The sequence below is a fragment of the Pararge aegeria genome, chromosome 10 (assembly GCF_905163445.1).
Source record: "Pararge aegeria chromosome 10, ilParAegt1.1, whole genome shotgun sequence".
NCBI lineage: Eukaryota > Metazoa > Arthropoda > Insecta > Lepidoptera > Nymphalidae > Pararge > Pararge aegeria.
In genome coordinates, this window is record NC_053189.1 from 4,608,549 (window position 1) to 4,630,842 (window position 22,294).

At 35.5% G+C, this 22,294-nt stretch overlaps 1 protein-coding gene across 1 annotated transcript in view; it reads right to left on the reverse strand.

Moving 5' to 3' along the window:
* The window catches only part of LOC120626787 (C3 and PZP-like alpha-2-macroglobulin domain-containing protein 8), a 315,655-nt gene that overhangs the window by 29,736 nt on the left and 263,625 nt on the right, over positions 1 to 22,294 (reverse strand). The window contains exons 10-13 of the mRNA XM_039894529.1: positions 16,608 to 16,725; positions 10,118 to 10,257; positions 7,168 to 7,359; positions 1,258 to 1,486 (exon numbers count right to left, since the gene is read on the reverse strand). Of these exons, the coding sequence (XP_039750463.1) occupies positions 1,258 to 1,486; positions 7,168 to 7,359; positions 10,118 to 10,257; positions 16,608 to 16,725 (679 nt within the window). The remainder of the gene's footprint in view (positions 1 to 1,257; positions 1,487 to 7,167; positions 7,360 to 10,117; positions 10,258 to 16,607; positions 16,726 to 22,294) is intronic.

Genomic DNA, 22,294 nt, shown 5'->3' on the forward strand with positions numbered 1-22,294 from the left:
GATCAGCACTGCAAGCAGTTATGAACTTAGAGTCGAAGGTTTAAGAGCTAGAATTGTATTAATGATAAGAGAGTTGGAGTGAACGAAATTGATTCGTAAATGCGATACCAGATAGCGAAAATAATAATGTAAAATACATTTATTAAGGAAGCTGTGAATGAATATAAATGACAACGTTACTCGAACATTCATTTCATCATCATCATCGTAATTTGATGATGAACCAAATGACGTCCACTGCTGGACATAGGTGTTATGGGTGTACGGGTGTAAGGGCGTTCCAAACTCCAGGATTCTGGGCCGCTTGTATCCAGCGGCTCCCCGCGACTCGTTTGATGTCGTCTGTCCACCTGGTTGGGGGTCGACCAACGCTGTGCTTACCAATGCGAGGTTGCCACTCTTACACCAACGAACCCGAACGTCTGTTGGTTCTCCGAGCTATGTGCCCCGCCCATTGCCACTTCAGCTTCGAGACTCGTTGAGCTATGTCGGTAACTCTAGTTCTTCTACGGATCTTCTCAATTCTGATTTGATCACGTAGAGATATTCCTAAAATAGCTCTTTCCATCGCCCGCTCAGTGACTCTGAGCCTTCTTATGAGGCCCATAGTTAGCGACCACGTCTCAGATCCGTAATTGATTACTGGCACGCACTGTTCGAAGACTTTGGTCTTCAGGTGATGAGGGATTTTGGAAGAAAAGATGTCACGAAGTTTCCCGAACGCTCATTTAAGTTTAAAATGTAAATTTTTCTAAGTCACAATAGTCATATTGATGTGATTATGTTCTCTTGTTTCATTTGTGTTGTTTGGTGCGTATTAGTTGAGGTCAAAAGCTTGTAACGCCTCAAACCATAAAAGTTGTGAAGCAGTAATAGATTCAAAAGTATCAGATGAAACGTAATGGAGAATCTAGAGTTATGGGATGCGTTTGATTGAAACTCAAACATTTTTCAAACCCATTGCTCAAACATTTATACTAACTGTCGTTAATAAGTTAATAAAGTTTCTCGAAGTAATAAAACATTTGCATAACTAAATGCGCTTAGTATGTTCTTCTTCTTGGTAATTATTACCTATCCTTACCCCATGTACTTAGAAAATTATTTTTTAAAATTTCTTTGGAATATTTTGTAAGAGCTTCCATTTGTCTAAATTCAACACCGCATGGGAATGCTTTTGTTGGTGAAATAACCTACCTTATCTGTCGCGCTAAAGTAAGTTTTTGATAAAAGTTAATAAAAATAAATAATACTCACGTCCATGCAATTATTAATATTGTTGGTAATCTTGACATCGACCTCCACAGTTTCTCCAACCTTCAGCGCTGGCGGAAGGGAGAAATCCAGCTGTATTGGTCGGAAGACGTTTATAGTTCTTGGGGCAGAGAATCTTAGTCCACGGTTGGATAGCGAGAGAGCCCACAGAGACCAACGCCCAGCTTCAGAAGGCGCTGCGATAGTCACGCCATCAGTTGATAGTTGAGTTCTGTTGAAAAATATACTATATTTAAATTTCATTCAGATATAAGTTAACTGTAAGTTGTTGGTTATTGAAATGTTTAAGAAGTTGAATAACAAAGCCCGTAGACCGTGCTAGCTTTATAGCTTTAAAGTCCATGCCTAAAAGTTCTCGTTTATAAGATTTGAGTCTGCGAATTGACGATTAAAATCATCCATTACCGGTCTTCTGTAGTGCGGGTATCAGAATATACATACTAAGACAAAGAACACATCGCCATCTAGACCGCTAAAGTAAGCGTTGCTTGTATTATGGGTACTAAGATGACTAAGATGAAGGAGGGTTTAGACTGCTGTCCACCACGGTGTCCACCAAAGTGCGGATGTGTAGACTTCACACGCTTTTGAGAACACCAGGGAGAACTCTAAGGCATGCTGGTTTCCAGACGAAGTTTTCCTTCACCATTAAATCAGTCACATTTTATTGCCTACATTAAAAGATTCAAGATTTGAGGGATTATCTCACTTATTAGCCCAGTGGTTAGGACTTCACATTCAGGGGCCTGAGTTCTATTTCCAGCACGCATCTCTGACTTTTCTAAGTTATGTGCGTTTTAATTAATTAAAATATCACTTGCTTCAACGGTGAAGGAAACCTGCATGCCGGAGAGTACTCCATAATGTTCCAAAGACGTGTGAAGTCCGCACTGGACTACGGCCTAAACCCTTTTCATTGTGGGAGGAGACCCGTGCCCTGTATTGCGCAGGGTTGATTTGATGAAGATGACGATGATCTCACTCATATAAATTGTTATAGTAAGGCAGAAAGTGTCAGTAAATAAGATGGGTCCGAGAGAGTCATTGAAAGATTAATTTAAAGATGTTAAGATAATGACAGTTTTTAGCCAATACATATTTGAAAATTTAATGTATGTTTTATAAATTTAATTTTATAAATTTAAAATGGATATAAAAATTTTCGGAACCGACAGGATTTGAACTTGCAACTCTCGGGTAATCGCAGCCTGAGCGCTTTCACCAATTAAGCTACGGCTCTCCTACCGTCGCTGCCGAAAATTAGTACATGCCTTTCACATCAGTCTTATAGCGACCGTAGCGTCATCTAGTAGGAAACGTTGCAGTTTCGATCTACACCATTGCTTTTTTTTATAATTTTATAATTTTTTATTAGTGTTTTTACCTACACTTGGAGGAATTATCAATTTAATTAAATGTATGTTCACAAAAATATATCTAAATTTAAGAGAAAATGTGACTGCAATATTTTGAACACAAAAATAAACTTGTCTTGACTTGTGCAATATACTAGACTACATAAAATAAGTTATTGATTTAAAGGAAATTGTATACAATTTCACAATAAACTACCAGTTAATATCTTGGAGATGTCTCTGAAAAAGCTCAAAATTATTGCATTAACCAAGTTGGGATTCAAGGTGTGGGCTTCTTCTTAGACTAGGGCGCGTTTGGAACTCTCGTAGTTATCGCCATCAACTCACTTCTATGTCATATTTAACATGTAATGTACGCATCAAAAGTGCCATCTACGAGTAGGTATATGACTATTTGAATAAAGAATATTTGACTTTGACTTTGAAGTAGGCCCATTTGGAATAGTGATTTATTGTATTAAACTACCGTAATAGTTTAATGTTTAATTCTTATATCAAGTAACCCCTAGCTCAATTAAGGGATCATGCAAATTGTTCGACATGATATTACGTTAATATCGTACATGCGTGTTACAAGCTCGGACCAGTTACTGTATGATAATTAAAGTGAACAATGAAATGATTTTATCGAAAAACAATATCCGCAAACCAATTTGATGGGTTTAACTGACATTGCGGAATTAATGAATGCAATACTGAAAATGCTTTTTTGGCTAGCTATTGCATCACTGGTTTCATTTTGCATGGCGGTTATGAGTGTTTATTATGTTGAATTTTAATTAACAAGTAGTTATTGATTTGGACGATTATGGTTTATTGGTTGGACATGATTGATGGCTGGAGGTACGGAGTTTCTGCCGCACCTTGGTAGACATTTCATTTTATAAAGCTGTAAGGCAAATAAGAATTTAAAGTATCGTGAATAAAGTTCATTGTCGGCTGTTCGTTGTAATTGACAGCTGAATTTCACGTAAATTTTCCTCGAACTAGTGTCGAACAACCCATTCGGGGCTTTCGAACCCATTCGACATGAGCGAGTTCGCGCGACGCGGCACGACACACACACACACACACACATACACGTCAGTGAGTTAAAGAGTATATTTAATATTTATTTTGAAAACTATTGTGATAAATAATATAATATTTTATTTGTTGTTTACCAAATTCGGTACATGTTTTCTCACATTCAATGTGTATTTTTTTACTATATTAAATCCTTGTTTGATTTGTTGAGTCATCGAATTATTTCTACATGTCCCGTTTCAAATTGATCCACGCGTCTGGTGATCTGGGTTTATCGTGCTTCAGGTCTGATATAGTCCATCCACTATGTCTGTCAATACAACGATTAAATAACATTTGGTAACCACGTGAATAAGTTTAACCACATTTGACGGCATTTCTTCCCTTCCCTCTGCCCATCTCTATAATGCAAAATATCACTTAGAATTAAGCTGTGAAGTCGTGTATAAATTACACAATATTTTCCTTATATAACACTGGAATGTTTCCCACTTGCTTTTCTGGGAAAGATAGGCCAAATGTTGTATAGATAGAATACACCTATTATCTATACACAAACTCTCATGGTTTCGACTAGAACCGTCTCTCCTAAGAGACAAGGCCGGTGCCCAGCAATAAATAAACTGCGGGTGATTATGATGTTGTGGCAGGGCCGACATGCGTGACCAATATGGCCACCCATAACTCATGCCCAATCGGATTCAGTAATATGGACTGTTTGTTCTACAAGCATCATATACCAGTCCCCCTTCGCCCCGAAACAATATCAAATTCATGTTATTTTCTGTGAAGCATAGTGAATATTTCGTACATAAAATTACCAATCTACACGGTTTCATAGTGAAATACAAAGGCGTTGAAATCAGACTGAATTTATATTAATTTCAAAAGTCAAAGTCAAAGAGATATTATTCAAATAGGCACTTTTGATGCGTACATTACATGTAAAATATGACAAAGAAGTGAGTTGAAGGCGATAACTAAATCCGTCAACTTAAAACTAAAGCTACGAGAGTTCCAAACGCGCCCTGGTCTAAAAATAAACCCACGACAAACTTAGCCGGTTGTTTTTATCACCATCTCACATTATCATTCAAAACTATTAAAATAGCAATCTGGTTAGAGCAAAAACTATTATATTAGCACATAACTTAAGCCGTCGAATCAAAGCTTACAGACATTGCTGCGTATAATGATGAGGACTCATTCATAACGAAAATATCATAATAAAAACGAGGGTATTTTTTCTCTTTGCCGTATCTAGTTGGCTGTATAAGTTTAGCAACTCTCCAATGGACTATAATTCCATCAGCCGTCACGCGGCTTTTTCATTTCCTCCAACATTTGCTCCGATGAAAACATTCCTGGGTCGGACGATGCACTTTGTCATTCGGTAGCGCATAACTTACAACCTACATACGAGGTGGCATATAATAGATTTATGGAAGCAGCTTGGCCTGTTTTATTTATTTTATTATTAAATTTACAAAGTGTTATTACTATCTAGTTCCGATACTCTCTCAGCTGGTGCGTAAAATAAATTAAAAAGCAATAGAAATAGATCGATTTACGGAGATTATTTGTCATTCTCTTCTTCTTCTTCTTTATGTAGTTTATCTGCTCTCATGCTTTAATTCCTTTATTAAAGATTCTGAAACAGTGAGCTTGCGAACATTAACACCTAATATCAAAATAACCATTAAATCATCAAAACGGATGACAAAATGTTGTAATGAATTTAATTATTATAACACTCCTAAGTTTATTTTCGATCCCTTTTGCGCAAAGAGTTTCAAACATACAGCCAATTTTTTACTGCTCGATGCGTGTTATGTGTATGAATTAAAAAAAAATAGTCTGTCACTCAGACGTTTGCCAGATGATAAACGGCGCCGTAAAGAAAAAGAAGTTATTCTAATCCCCGCTATTAACAAAAAAATATGCGATTTAAGTTAACAGCACACCTACAGATATTTTAAATACATTTTAATATTTATAATTATATTTTAGAATTCCATGGAAAATAAAAATAGTGAATTGGTAATCTTCATCGAGATTGGGACTTTGCTACATTAAAGATCATATTCCAGTGAATTTTAATAATTGCACTATACAAAATGTATAATTACTACTACAATAAATAAATTATTTCTATTAATAGTTAATACTGTACTCATTAATGGATGACATTGGGTTACTAGGACTGGCAGTTAATGATAACAGTAAGCTTCCTGTTTCCGAATCTTTTGGAGGTTTCATATTATGGGAGCAGATAAAGCCTTGTATGAATCTGTTGATAGTAAGGTATTAAAACACTCATGTGACACTATAAGCCCACACTTGTGTTTTAATACCCCTTATTTTACAACAGTTCATTAACTACTATATAATACCTACATATGACCTTGTCTACTTTTTTAAAGCCAGATGCGAGCTACAGATTTGTGCGTGACCCAAGTTAAATTGTTAGCCTTTATTTGTGTTTCCAGAGACCGCTTCCACGTTGCATTCCGGTCGGTCGGTCGGTCGGTCGGTCAGTCGGTGCGTCAATCAGTCAATCAGTCAGTTAGTCAGTCAATGAGTCAATCAATCAGTCAGTCAGTCAGTCAGTCGGTCGGTCGGTCAATAGGTCGGTCGGTCGGTCGGTCGGTCGGTCGGTCGGTCGGTCAGTCAGTCAGTCAGTCAGTCTTCTAAACTCACAACAAGCCCACAGGGCACCATGCGTCTCCTCTCAGAATGCTGGTCAAGTGCGAGTAAGTAGACTTCACACGCCTTTGAGAATATTATGGAGAACTCTCAGGCATGCAGGTTTCCCCACGATGTTTACCTTGGCCATTAAATCAAGTGATATATTTTAATTGCATTAAAAAGCACATAGCTCCCGAAAGACCCGATGTCACGATTAAGTTAAGTTTGTACCTCACTGCAAGTTATATGTATGAAGATGGACCATTTTTAATTTAACCGAGTAATACAGATTCACTTTTTGAATAACAACAAAGAGAAATAAAAGTGGTTTAAAAAACTTTAAAAATAATATAAATAAAGTTTAATTTAATAAGTTATTCAAAATTTTTAATGAGTTATGTTTTAAATACGAAAATATTCACTTTATTAAATTAAATTTTTAATACAAGCAGTATTTCGGTTTGCATTGGCGCGAGAAAAAAAAAACCTTCGCCATTTTACGCTTCGCATCATTTGCCATAATTAATATTTTGTTAATATTTTCGCTTTGTGGTTGATTATTAATAATTTAAAATATCCAGTATAAGTTGTTAAATAATAATCACGAATCGCGAGTGAATAGCCTGTTGCCTCCAAAATCAAGAGAGCCTATGAAACTCTTATACAGTGGAAAAACAAAAAAAAAATAGCCAGTTAATTTTTGAGAAAGTATTTTAAAGTTTAGCCTGTTTTATTCGCGCAAGTGAGGAAATTCAGCAAATGCTTGAGAAACCTAAACATCACATAGTATTAAGATACTCACGTATAGTTAAAGCACTTCCACATCCAAAGTCTATCATGCGTCGCGGGTGGTACCAGATGAGCTGGAGTATGGGTCGTTGGCGCACTCCTCTGTCTGTATAGGACTCCACCACCGCAGGCCCCACCACCTACGAAGAGCGATACACCTGCTGACACGAATTCTGGACCTGGCTGCTCCTCATGTTCTGGCGGCCTGGTGAAAAATTAATCTTATTTTAATTAAACTCTTTATTTTCACACCACTACACAAAATAATTGGCGAATAAAGAAAAACAAAGATCCAGTGGAATACAAAAGGCGGGCTTATCGCTTAGTTGTTAATAATCTTGCATTTAATAAAAGTTCAATTCTTAAGGAAGGCTATATACAACGTGTTAATGAAAACCGAAATATTACTTCACAGGTTTGCAAGGCACATTATTTATTGTCTCAGAAACTTATCTGTGGAACCGAAAAGTTAATAGTTTTTGAGTAAACTACTGCCATGGTTAGTACTGAAAAAAATCTCATATGTATATGAGATTTATGCAAATTTTGTTTTTTTTAATTTCCAATTTCTTTAAATTCAGTTACACGTTGTATTGCTGTAGGCTTCATATCACTTTTCAATTTTCACTCCCAAGGGGTTTAAACAGGGGTTGAAAGTTTGTTTAAAAGTCCATCATATTTCAAGTTCTTTCAAAGAAAATTGGTATTGAGATTTACATTTAAAATAGTTGAATACCTATAAACATCTGTTTATGGATTGTATAAAAAAAATCCCCAATGTGGTTTAATTGGGGTAAAAGTTTATCAGTTAGAAAGCGTTAACCTCAGGAAATGTCAAAGTAAACCAAATTCGAAATAGGTCTTTAAATGGTGATTTTGATATGAATGTTACATAGAGAATGTGTGAATGGTAGTGAATTGAAGGCGTAACTACATTTGTAAACTTAAAACAATGATTGCATTTGATGGCCGAACTCTTAGGAATCAGACAAACGTGGGTTTGTCGGGTACCTATGGGTTATGAGCACAGGCAGGCGAGTCGACTTCATGTGTAGAGAGTAAAGCGGAAAGGAGTTTGTATGGGAAACTTTTCAGAAGCTCTACGCGAGGAACCGTTTTTACGCCATAAAGTTCTAAGTGAAACACTTCAGTTTATAAGTGTTGCGCTATCTTTATATGACACACGTTTGCCGCAATAAGTCTATTGTCAATAACATAAAAGGAGTTCGATCAGGCGTGCCCCGAGACGAATGGGATAATAGCAATATCCGGGTAAATTGAGTTCTGACAAACCGACTGTATTATAAATTGTATTTTAATTTCAGCTCGAGTTCTTTGTGAAAGAAAGAACAATATACTTTTGGAATGTTGATGCTTTTCTTTTCTATACGATGTTGTTGTTTACTTTCCCAGTACAACGGTAAAACAAGGGGTTGTTTTAGGTTCACTGCTATTCAATCTAGATTCAGAGTCACTATTGTAACTTATCAAGTTAACCTTGGAACTATGATAATCTGTCAAATTTAATAGAGTTGTCAAAATTTGAGATTCCGAACAAGAAACAGAGTTAGACTCACGTTCTCATTTATATAATCTCATCCATAATCTTCAGATAAAAGATTGAATTAAGAAGGTACTTATCTATTTTTGGATGAAATTGATTTCAATTGTAAGGAACTTAAATATTGTGGGATTTTGGAAGAATATATGTAACGATTTACTCAAACCTACCCATTATTTATGTGCAATGTAATATTGGAAATTAAATATAAAATACCTGATCTGTGTCGCATTTCGTATTAAAGTATTTATTTTTCCTCGATATAGCAAATTAGCCATTGAACGCGTCTTTGTCTGCGGTCAATTACGGTTTTTTTATAATTTTTTATTTTAATATTTTTTTTTTTATATGTATCTTATAACTATAACCTATGAATATTATAAATCTTAATAATTTGTGAAGTTTTTACATGTATATGCTATATGTTAATTAAATAAATAAATAAATTATTTGGCATCCAAAAAGGATTTGCCAGCATTATCATCCCTTATGTAACTTAGATAACGAAACTTAATTATCAAAATAATACCTACTAAATGTAATAGTAATGTAACAGATACAACCTTTTCTGGTGCGATATACGCAAATATATCTTAACAACAGACCTGAAACCTGTTGTTTACTAATCCCATGGAAATCCCTTTGTTTCCTGGGTTTATAGTAGCTTATGTTACCCTACCTATTTGCAAGTAACTCTAGACCAAAAATCAGGTCTTTTGGTTCCTTAGTATGGGCGTAAGGTAACAACAAATAAACACACGTTTGTATTAATAACATTGGTATGGACGTATGGATTGAGCAATAATGTTAATAGCATTCTTCGCTAACACCACTAACATTTAGTGAGATATATTATCTAAAACATATAACGCTATTAGCAGGTAAACCCGGAAGCTGTATAATTTATTGATCTGGTATCAGCTTGCTGTGAATCATGCCCTACCTCGCACGAGAGCCTGTCATTAATCAGTACCAAAATGCGCTCTCACATTGATTGATAAGTGTTTCCTAACAAATATGAAATGCGTGAAACCATAACAACTCAAGATGAAAATACCAAGTTTCAAACATGTTATAGCTTGAAAAATGACAGATTTACATAGAAACTTTCTTTCCGTATGTAACTTCTTTAGGGTTGGAATTAAAAAAAAAAATTTGTTAGTACTTTCATCTAAGGCGCTCGAAGAATATTGTTTCTAAATTCTAAGGTGTATCAATCAATATCTAATAACATGTCTTTTATAATGTTCAATGTCATATTTCATTCATTATATAGTTCTACATAGTTAGTGTAAGTGGCCCTGCTGAACTAACAAGATGTAAAATAAATAAATTTAAAAATAAGTAAAAAAATAAATGATAAATTTTGTTTAGTCTCAGATATAAGAAACCTATAACTTACGTCTGATGAACATCAAAACGCGTGTCGGGCGGTGCGCGTGCGCCGATTAAACACATCAAGGAGTCAGTCGGAGCCAGCACACGTAGCTGAAGAGCTGCACGTGGGTACCACCAGCGCCTTTCTTCGATCGCTACTGCTACCTGTAAACAATACAAAATATAAAAACCGTTTACAACCGTTTATTATCGTTTACAATTTTGACGAGAGGAGGGATTGTTTCATTTCATTTCATTTTTCATTGCTGTTACTTAAGCCGTTTTAAATTTCAGCATCGGTTCGTTTTAATTGTATACCTATCACCGGCCCACTAAAAGGCGCCGATACTTCCTCCGAAGTCCACAACGCTGGACAAGTGCAGTTTAGTAGACATCACACGCTTTTGAGAACATGATGGAGGAATCCCAGGCATGCAGGTTTCTTTACGTATGTTCAGATATGTTTTCTTTCACCTCTAAGGTAAGCGATATTTGATGGCTTAAAACGCACATAACTCCGAAAAGTTAGAGGTTCTTGTCGGTATCGATCTCGGTCCCCCCGAACGGGATGCTGAAGACGAAAATACGTTTATATAGTTATTACAGCTTTATATTAAGCGATACATTGTTAAGCCTAGTATGAATCCAACAATAATATGGAACCGCTGGGGGTACCCTCAATTTTTCCGCAGCAACCCTTTTAGTAGGCTTCCCGGTAAAAAAGTTTTTCTCGCGGTTAGTTAATTAAATGAACACATTGGTTATAACAAAGCACCGCCATGATCGTCGTGAGAAGGGTTCGGGTCGTAGTCCACCAAGCTGACCCAGTGCAGATTGGTGGGTCCCACATGCCTTTGAGAATATTATGATGAACTCTCAGGCATGCAAGTTTCCTCACGATGTTTTCGATGATATTTTAATTGCTTCAAACATACATAACTTAGAAAGTTAGAGGTTCGTGCTGGGATTCGAACTCGGCGCCCCGTAAGTGAAGCCCAATTCCTGACCACTGAGCTAATAGACTTCAAATATTATTTCTTAATATAAAGCTTTTACAGATCGATGCATTCAAATTGAACAGAATATTTGTCTAATTCACTAATTAGTTAGTTAGCTTTAACAATTTCCTTAGACACAGATGTATTGTTAGTTTTGTTACGATAATATTGGCAAGTACAATCAATTCCACAAAGATTTCCGCAAAGTAACCCCTGTTTCTATCCAATATATAATATTATGGTTTGAAATTCGATAAACATCAAAGAGGTTACCTATGCTTCGTCAAAGTTAGTAAATAATATTTTTTATTATTAATGAATATTATTTAATCTGAAGTTAAAATTATAACAGTTATCAACGTTGTATTTAAAAATAGTGTAGTCTAGAAATTGAATGTTAGCTATGACATGACTTGACAATATGGCATGCGTTACCTAATTTTATTGTGTGCCCTCCTCGTGCTCAGATCAGATCAATGAATATGTGCATTTGATGTTGTTACGAGTTCAGATTTGCAACCGACTGAACAAAAGGTTGCCAATTCAAGTGTATTTTATTTTTTGAATATTTGTTTTCATAAAAACATTCCGATGTATGTAATAGTTTCAAATTTTGAAACTAACATAATTTAATATGTAGGTAATAGTTTTTTTTTGACAAATATTTGCGTGTGAAGTAATTTGTAGATAACTAATATTTACAAAAAATAATAATAATAGGTATGCAATAATTGTGTTGATTGAATTTTCGATTTATTTTATTTCAAAACCAATTTCGACAGTCCATAATTGTTCTTTATGCGTTATATTCTCTAAGGTGGCAGTACCCTTCAATGAAGTACGACTTTATTTATTATGTATTTTACCAGATAGTAAAACGAAACTTTATGGGCGTGCAAGGTCAAAGTTATCACAGTATTAGACAAAGCATAAGTTTAATATGCATTTAATAAAATCTTTGAGTTTTTGTGCACGGGTACTAAAAAAAAGTAACATGAAGTTAAAAATTTAAATAAATAGCTCGCCAACCCACATTGTTGCAACGTGGTGAGTTAATGTGGGAGTGTATGCCCAGCAGTGGGATGTCACTAAGCAAAATACAATGAGGATAAATCTTTACCGATATTTAAGAAATTTAGCATATACAAAATAGTTTTCTCCACCTCTCCTCTTTCTGCGGGTTTCGAAGGTATTATATGAATGGGCAGTAGCGTCCTCTGTGCCTACTAGTGTCTACTGCAATCACCAGCCTTGGAGATTATGGGCAACCCTCCCATTTGGAGAGGCTCTTAAACCGTAGGCTATTAATAATGCATTGGGTTTAATCCAGTTGCGTCCATAGAGGTTATACACAGGGTATGCACAGGATATAAAATAAAAAGAATCTCCGGTACAAGATTTAAAACTTAAGATGTAGATGGGTTATAGTTACCAAATAATAAAAAAAAAAATAAAGGTTAGGCATTGGGAGAAGAAGTTGTAAAAATCCTACCGTCAAGTATTTCGCGTATAATAGATTTTATTCAATTTTATATCATCTGCATACCCTTCTATGCACGCCACTGGTTTAATCAAGTGATAAATTTTACCTTTAAAATAAACTATTTAAACCTTTAAATTACCTCTGAAAGTTTTGGTTGTTAAGCTTCACGATTCACTATTCTATTAACATCTTCCGGAACGAAACCGGACATATAAATGAAAGGTAGCAGCGTAAATTAATCGCGACGTCCCTTTTCATTAACACTAATAGCACCTCTAGCAGGCCTATTCCGTAGAACCTTTAGCTCTGACAAATTTTATATTTAATCGCCGCCTCTCGCAATTAGTACAATTATTTTACTTGTACAATTACGAAAAACACTTTCGACAAATGAAAACGTTTGAAATTGTTACAAATGTCGCTGCTCATGAATATAATTTTTGACTACCTGGTTCACTGGTGAATTGGTGAATGGCAAGGTCTTACAAGTACAGGGTTTCAGATTCCGGGATCGATCCGACGGGGGCTATTCAGGAATTTATAAATTTTGAATTTTCTTTGATTTGATCTGGTGCGAGGCTTCGGCCGTTGCTAGCTACTGCCGACCGCCATATCCAGAATAGATTAGCCCACTATCATCAGAGACAGCATCATAAATTACTAGCATGTGTATCCAAAGGGTAACTCTTAGTAAGAAAATAAAAAAAATATATATATATATTTATACAACTTTCTTTTAAAAATATGTATATATATTTATATATATATAAAAGAAAGTTGTGTTAGTTACACCATTTATAACTCAAGAACGGCTGGACCAATTTTTGTGATATTAGATTTTTTGGATTCCTATACTTTAGGAATAAGATAGTAAGTTTAAAATACAACATTCATAAAAAAAAAAAATTATCCGCGTTACAAAGTTAGCCGGGACAGCTAGTCTATATATATATTTCTATCTACATTTACAGATTGATTACCAAAATGAATAAATGAATAAGTAGTATTAGAACCCATTGGTTTGGCACGGAGCAATGGCAAGAGACCCGATGGTATGACGCTCTTTCTGTGGAGGTTGGGAAGGTCGCAATGGTGGTTGCGGCTGCTACCAGCGCCGAGCTGACAAGAGGCGGAAACATGAAAACTTTGACAACAGTTTAATTTTTATGCCTTTCAGAGTAGAGGTTTTGGGACCGTGGCCCGAGCTCTTTTCACAAAATTGTCCAAAAAGCGTTAATGAGTACCAGTGATCCTAGAGCTGGCTATAACCTTGCCCAAAGAATTAGTTATGCCACTCTACGGTAGTTTCGAAGACGTTTTGAATTTAATTTAGTTTTATTTTGGTCCATAGGTTAATTTATTTATAAGTGTATGTAATGTTCTGTATATTGAATAATAAAAATAATCTAATTCTCAGAAGTAAAAAAAGTATATTTTTTTTTTTATATCATCTGCTGCTAAGCGATGAGGCTGCCAAATTTTATAAGTTGTTTTGTTATAGTTTTCTTTTGTTTTTGTGGTGTGCAATAAAAGTGTATTCATACATTCATCTGCCCGCTTAGTGCATATTCTGGATGCATGCCCTGGTTCTACAATTTGGCTTGGTTCTATAGATTTTTACTTATACAGTTAAGAGGATTATCTTAGTATCTAATGCAGGCATACGTAAGCCTAATTTGATTGAAACTAACCGTATTACTACTGCATTAAACCAATTAGTGTAAGTCAACATGTATATATAAAGATTAACAGATATATATATCTATACATATATATTATTATATATAACAACCTATATTTACATAAAATTTATGAAAGAAACCTTAAATCTTCAGACTATTTAGGTCTGACGGTAGACGGGATATCAAGAAACAAAATGCTTTAAAAACCTGATAGGAAAAATCTGATAGATGTAAAATATACGTAACTATTGCGTGAGCTGAGATAAAAAAAGATAAAAATAGTGATAAATACCACGAATCTTTTGTAGATACATATTTATTGACCCTAGTTTGGTGGTCATAGGACGTTGGAACACAAACAGACTGGCGGAGTGTAAATGAACAAAGTTAGTACATAAAACTAGCTCCGCTAAGTAAATAACAATAAAATTAACATAAAATTCATAGCAGAGCCCAACGTAACAGCGAAGTATAGGATTAGGGGGTAACTCCAACTATTCTCGTTAATAGGGTAATAGTGGAGGTAATTTGGAGGAAAATTACCTGTGCTATGTTTTGATGTAACAGTTAAACAGTTTCAAATAAAAGTTATTCAAAACAAACAAAATTTCAACAACAAAAAATATAACGATGGTTATATTCGCGATGATGGGTCCAAATTAAAATGAATTATATAATATATACCTACCAAACATCATTCAGAAGATTTTCAGGAAAACGCTTTACATATAAAAAAAAACAATTGAAGTACCAAAAATAGACAATATTTGTATTTGCCATTTTGAAGAACATGATATATCGACATAACTTAACATTTTATCAACAAGTTAGAAACTACACTCTAATTACATTTGTAATATTTTATACTACGTATGAGTTACATGGGAAATCTTCCGTCTAGAACTTCAACTTTTCAGTATTTCGTGGTACCAGGCAAACTAAAACAATCCTTTCAGCGACTTCTTCTTATGTAGTTAAATAATCTAATAAGTCTTGCCTGCGGTTAATAGTAGCCTAAATAAGTACACGCAATGCGTTGTTAAAAAAAGATAGCCCATTCCGAAGATTGATCTTATCGACTCATTACCAACCTACTACAGGGCACGGGTCTTCTCTCACAATGAGAAGAGGTTAAGGCCGTAGTCCACCACGCTGGCCCAGGACTGTTGGACTAAAAGATTAGCCAGGATAAAAGACTGCTCTTTGTGCGGGCTGAGGGCTGACAGACAAACAGACTGGTAAATATTTGGTTTGGTCTAGTAGGTAATTTATAAGCACATTATATAGCTGTTTCCCGCGCCGTCGTTCATTACGGTTTTTCACGAATCCCGTGGAAAGCATTTGTTTTCCTGGGATAAACTCCGTCCTTTCAACTAACTCTATGCCAAAAATCAAGATGTTTCGTTGCTTAGTTATGGCGCTTAATAAGGCCAAACAAACACACTTTCGCATTTATAATAATTGTAAGGAGTACTACTTCTCTAACTTAAGATCTAAGCTCTTGTCAGTGGAACCCTTTCCAACCTCCTCTATCCATGTCCATCTCTCATTCAAACCTTTATTAGTACCCGTCCCAACCTTTCGTTTTATTTGTCCTACAAAATCCAGCTTCAGTCGTTTTCTTCCCCTCTTTCCCGCTACTTGGATCTCGCTATTAAGCGATAACGCCGCGTTTTGTATTCTACTTCTTTCTTTATGTTTCTGTTTATAATGCATATTTTAATGTAATGGTAATTTTGTATATTTTAAAGAGTTTAATAATTATATTCGTGATAGATTCATCATTTCTCGGTAGGTGGTCCATCAATTGGCCATCATCAGTTCGGAGTAGGTATTTTGCATTGCTTCTAAAAGTACAATGCAAGTTACAAGGTTCAGCTTTAATGGTAGTAATTAAATGTATTGCTTAGCTGTTCTTATTACTCGGTCGTTAATTGCTTAATTGCAAACCTGTAGGTGCTATTAGTATTCTATACAGTTATTTGAAAGAGGTCATCTAGGTTTAAAACGTAGCCATGCCGCTAACTGATTTAGCGTTCCGATACGTTAAAGCGTACGTTTTAGCAGTATGATTTTAATGTAATTTGCATATTCCTAACAGGTTAGCCCGTTACCATCTGGTGTAATGTAATAACAGTCAAGAAGCAAAAGAAGAAGATAACAGTCAAAGGGCTGAGTTGTTAGTGGAAAAAAAATCTTAGGAGGCCGGAAAACTTTGTGAAATCTTTACAGTGGGCATTGGTCGTAGTGAGGATCATGAACGTAACACGGATGAGGATGGCACATCCAGAATCGAACAAATCCTGAATACAATTTAAAAAAAAAGCTTAAATTCGCTATGTCTAGTCTCACCTCTTTATGCAGTAGACGCACGTGGAAACTGGCTACGTCACTAACAGGCTCGCCAGCCCCTGTGACGTAATACACGAGCAGAGAGCTGACCGGCGCCATGTCAGCTGTCACGGGGAATCTGTGGGCAAATGGATAAACTTTATTGGAGTAAAACCGTGTGTATACATTTTATTGGGGTCAAAGCTGTGCTTCGATTTCCATTTTGCGAATTGGGTATCTTTAAACATATTTTTTAACGATGCACAATCTACCTTACAGGAGCGAATTACGTATCCATTCGGGGCAGCGCCAAACCGGTCGCTCGTACCTTTCTACTGAGCTACGCGATGGCTCGCAGTACAGAATTACCTACACTGGATTTATTAGTGTGCTACCTACTGTATACTGTATTGCTTTTGGTTAAAATATGATATTGTATATATTTAAACTTATTCGATTTTAGAGGAAGGTGCGACGTCTAAATATACTCAGTGTGAGTTTCAGGATGCGAAGTATACTAATTTTAGTACTTTGTGTTATAATTAAATAAAATAATTCGCATGTTAAAGGGCGTCATGTCAGATGATATGGGAAAAGCATTCAAAATGATATAGCTCGCACCGTGGTAACAACATGGAATCATTTTTATTACGTAAAAATGAACGGTTCGCACGGGATTTAAAACAATTATAAAAAATATTAAAATCAAGCTATTAAATCTTTACTAATATTTTAAGCTCAAGAGTTTTAAATCGCTCAAACACGATTATTTATGGAAATACCGGTTCGTTCGGTTTCTTGTTAAATAGTCCATTTATCAAGGAAGGTTAAAAGCTAAATAACATCACACTACAACCAATAATAGCGAGGCATCATTGCGAAATGCTGCAAAAACGGGAAAAAATCCTATGAGTGCTTACTGACTCTTTTTGTTCCCTTTAAAAGTTCTTAAATTACGCGAAGGACTGCTAGTAAAATACTCAAAAACGTAAGTGTTAGAAAAGTAACCTAACATAAAGGTGGGTCAAAATAATGTGGGAATGCTTTAACGGAACTGCGTATTGCTTTATGTAAGCAAAATGTTACAGAACGGATAACAATGTCACCTCGGGCCATGGCCCGACAGCCGATATGGGCTGTCACACGCTTGTTATGACATAACCGCTTTGTTTTGTATACCAGTGTTATTTGTTACGTCAAAATTGACATTCTCTCGGTCCGCTTCACTGAGGCCTCGTACCTAGTAAGAGTTGTGAAATGTTAACTGAGCCCACTTAACCGCTTTAGAGCAACGTCGTGGATTGCAAGCTACTTCTCCCTTATAACCGTGTGCTGTTGTCCAGTTGCAGTAGAACATTCATTAAGTTTATTTTATTCGATGAGAAAAGCGTTTGGGATGAAGAGATAGACACTAAGAGACAGAGGATAAAGACACACAGATATAGACGTACACAGACCAACACACAAAGAAAGACACATAGAGAATGACACACAAAGACCGACACGCAGATAAAGACTCTCAGAGATAGACCGACAGAGCTAGAATGTTATGGTCATACTACATGTGTTACTTTAAAACTACAGCTCCAAACGCTTCGTGGTATAAGAAGTAACTCACTACGAACTTATTATCACCATCGCACAGTGCTACATACATTAGTAGCTCCACTACAATATATTTTCTCACATCTATATTCGTACAATATAAACTTTTGAATATTAAACAATAATAAAAGCATACATTCATAAAGAAAATCTCTTTATTTTATTTCTTATTATTTAAGGCAAAAGATTTGTTTTTTTTTTTCTATTTTAAAAACAAACTTTGCACTAAAAAGTAATGAAAGGATTGTTTAAATAATAAAATAAGTTTATAAAATAGACTATAATCCCAATGACGGACAAACATCTTCTGTGTCATAGGAGAGATAGTTAAGACTTCCTTTCATTTTATTTGTTCATTTATTTAAAAACAGTCTTTCATTTTTCTATCTTAAATACATACTTAACACTAAAAGTACGTACGTATATTAAAATATGAAATCAATACTAAACATAATACAATAAGTTTTTAAAAAAATAGACTTTATAATACCAATGCCGGGCACTGTCTTATAGAAAAGATAGTTAAATCCTGTCTTATAGGAGAGATCTTAAAGAGAGTATTAATACTAAGGTTCAACGTGCAATGTGGTTTAGTAAACAAAATAGCCAAACTGTTAGCACCAATTTGCGTCAAAAACCCGTTTTACAAATCCTCGCAAAACTCTGATCTGATGGACATTCTCCCTAACGCAACGCAATCAGTTTGAGAGAGGTCTTACCGCATTTTAAAAATAAAGGCCATTACACACTCCAATAAACACAATCGCGTCCATAGCTATGGGATTAACCTGAATCGAATTTACAGGCCGGTAATTATTCTTTGGGCCCACTCAATTTTCAATTCCCGCTTCCGTACCGTATAATTAAATGGACCAAATTTGTATCGTTCTCGTTGCAAGTAGACACCACGTATAGTTAAAGAGCTAGGGGTGATTTTTTATACAGTTTCATAATTCTTTTATTTCAAGTAGTTTCCTGTTAATACTTTCTTGCAGTTTATTATTGTTTTCCAAAGATAATGACTGTTTTATGAAGACTGAGTACGTAAGGCGTTATTTTAAGAAGACTGAGTACGTAAGGCGTTAGTTATTCTAGGAACAAAAACCAAGAAGAAACTAGCCTTGTGCTAACTCACACAATTATTATGTCTCTAAAATAAAAATAAATAAAATCTGTAAAATAAGGAAGTTTTCCTTTCCATCCATTTTGAACTTTGCATATGCTTTTGTGATAATTATGCTTATAAATATGCTTTTTGGATAATTTGGATGATGAAATGAAAAGTAAATCTGGTAATTGGATGTTGAGATGAAAGATTAACGTTTGTGAATTTAATAATGCTGAAAAGGCATTAACAATATTTACGGTACATATTTGAGATTAGGAGGCAATATTGTTTTGAAGATTTAATAATAATAATCCTTTATTGCCATACTTTATTGTTAATACAAGATCTTGGACTAAATTATTACCAATTTATTATTAACAATATGGCAAATAGCTGCAAACTCAACCTTATGCTGTGCATTGGCAAAAAATGCTCAGCGCTGACTTTCAGTCTGCTACAAAATCAAACTGAGTAAACAACCGCGTCGCATTTTGCCTAGCAAAATGTAAAATTTGGATAGGATTAAAAACTGTAAAAATCCATACACCACCTCTTACACTATTTGTATCGTTCCCATAGCGTAGGTATTAATGATCCCCCCTTTTTAATAACCTCGTAAATCGTTTCGGGATTTATTGATTTCGGAACAAATTTAGCGACAAAGCGCTTCGCATTTTATTGCTTTTAAAATATGCGCGAAAAGTTCGTTATTGACTTTGTAGAAAGTACGGACCGGTCTGTTTCCATCTACGTTTTATTAAAAAGCCCTGAATAAACGTTGGCTTTTTTTCCTTTTAGCAAAAAAAATAATATGAAAAATCGGATACAGTTGGAAAGTGCAGTATTTTTTTCACTGACAATATACTTTTGTTCGCGACTTCTAAAAATCGTACATAAATCATCATCATCATCATCATCAAATCAATTGATTGAAGCACTGCTAGACAAAAGTCCTTTGTAGGGAGTTGCAATGTCATCCAGCTTGCGTTTCAGCGTTTATCTTCGATTCGTTTGAGGTTTTCGGTTCACCTCGTAGGGGATCCATGTGTAAAAACTTTGATATGGAGGGTTGGTTTAATCTTGACAATCAATGTACGTGTACTGTTGGACACAGTGGCGTGCATAGATGGTATGCACAGAGTAGGCAGATGATATAAAATGAAGAAAATCCTCCAGTACGAGTTTTATAAAACCTAAGGATAGGCATTTAGTAAAGAGTTTTTAAAAGCCTACCATTAAGCATTTATAACTCGTACTATAAGTTTTCTTCACTTTGTATCATCTGCATACCCTGTGCATACCCTCTATGCACGCCACTGGTTGGACATAGGTATTTTGTATGGAGTTCCATATGCCACGGTCTTGGGCAGCTTGCAATTGCTTTATTGCTATCTGTTTTCCTAGTAAGGGCCACCTATCGCTGCGTTTACGGTGCGGAGTCACTATTCTAGTACCTTGGGTTAGGAAATTAAACACATATTATAACCTCTATAGTATAAAAAATATTATTTAAATCGGTTATAATTGGTCGGAGTTGTGATATAAACCGTCAAACCCTTTCATCCCCTCTCCCAAAGGAACCGAGCTTAATGTCGGGATAAAAAATATCCTATATTACTTCTAACACTTCCAAGAATATGTGTACAAAGTTTCATGAGGATCGGCTAAGTAGTTTTTGCGTGAAAGCGTAACAAACAAACTTACATTCACATTTATAATATTAAGTAGGGAAGTAGGGATAGCAATAAGCACTGTACGAAGACTTTGTGCAGTTAAACTGTCTAGTTCTGATTTTTTTTATGTATGTCATATCGCACAAAATAACTCTTCTTCTTATTTGTTACAGTATTGACAGACAGGTCGTGGTCGTCATCTGGGTGTTGAGGCTCGCTTAACAATCCGTCGCCACTCTTCTCTAACGGTTGCCTTTCTTGCGCATTCATGTAGAGGACCCTCGATTGTGGCCTTCACTTGGTCCGTCCATCTCATCGGTGATCTACCACGTGCTCTGGTACCTTCTACTTTCCCTTGATCCACAAGACGCTCAATTGACACGTCACGTTACGCCTGGACACGTGACCGAAGAAACTAAGAATTCGCTCTTGAACTGCAGAAGATAGGCGCTGTTTGATGCTGAAAATATCTCTAGAAACCCTTTTCACCTCAAATTATCTATATCTTCGGTACATTGCCACCAAAAAACTCCTGAGTACCCAAACCACGAAGTTTACCCAATGATTTATCGTGGTCCAACATAACTTCGTCCATTACAGTCCGGGTTCACCTAAAGACGTCTCTTTAACTTCAATTACTTTTGAAGTTAAATGAATAGTTTCGTATTAGCAGAGGTAACATAAATGGGTATATATTTAATGTGGTAGAACTCAGTAAGTGGAGAATTCAGGTAACTACCGTATTAACATATGATCCATACGAATATTATCCTTCCACTGTACTGATGAAGGTATAGTTAGTCATCCCCAGTCTGTGTTACCAGCATCATCCCCCTTAAAATCGAGGAAGGTGTGTGATGGATTCAATATCTCAGAACCAAGTCACCCTACCAGTTCCTTCAGAAATTAAAAAAAACTGTATTGTTAAATACTACGACTCACCCGCCTAACTTTCACAAAAGGGCGGTTGGTAGACTCGTAGCTTTAGTTTTATGTTTATATAGTTAACGCCGTTATCTCACTACTGCATTTAATTATTGATAAAAAATAATAAAGTGCCAAATCAATTTTTAATAAAGAAATATGCCTGGTTTTTTGGAAATTTGTCTGAGGGCCACCACCAGCTGAGATTGCAGGCAAGGGCTAACTTGAAGTAAAAAAAAAGGACTACATGTGGTCGAAGCCTGTGCACTGCAAGTGGATTATAAATATGACCCCTGGGAATAAGTTAACACAACGAAAAACAATATTAACAGCTAAAAAAAAGTTTTTAATTATACAGACACTTAAAATATGGTGCACTATGTACACAATGTCCCAGC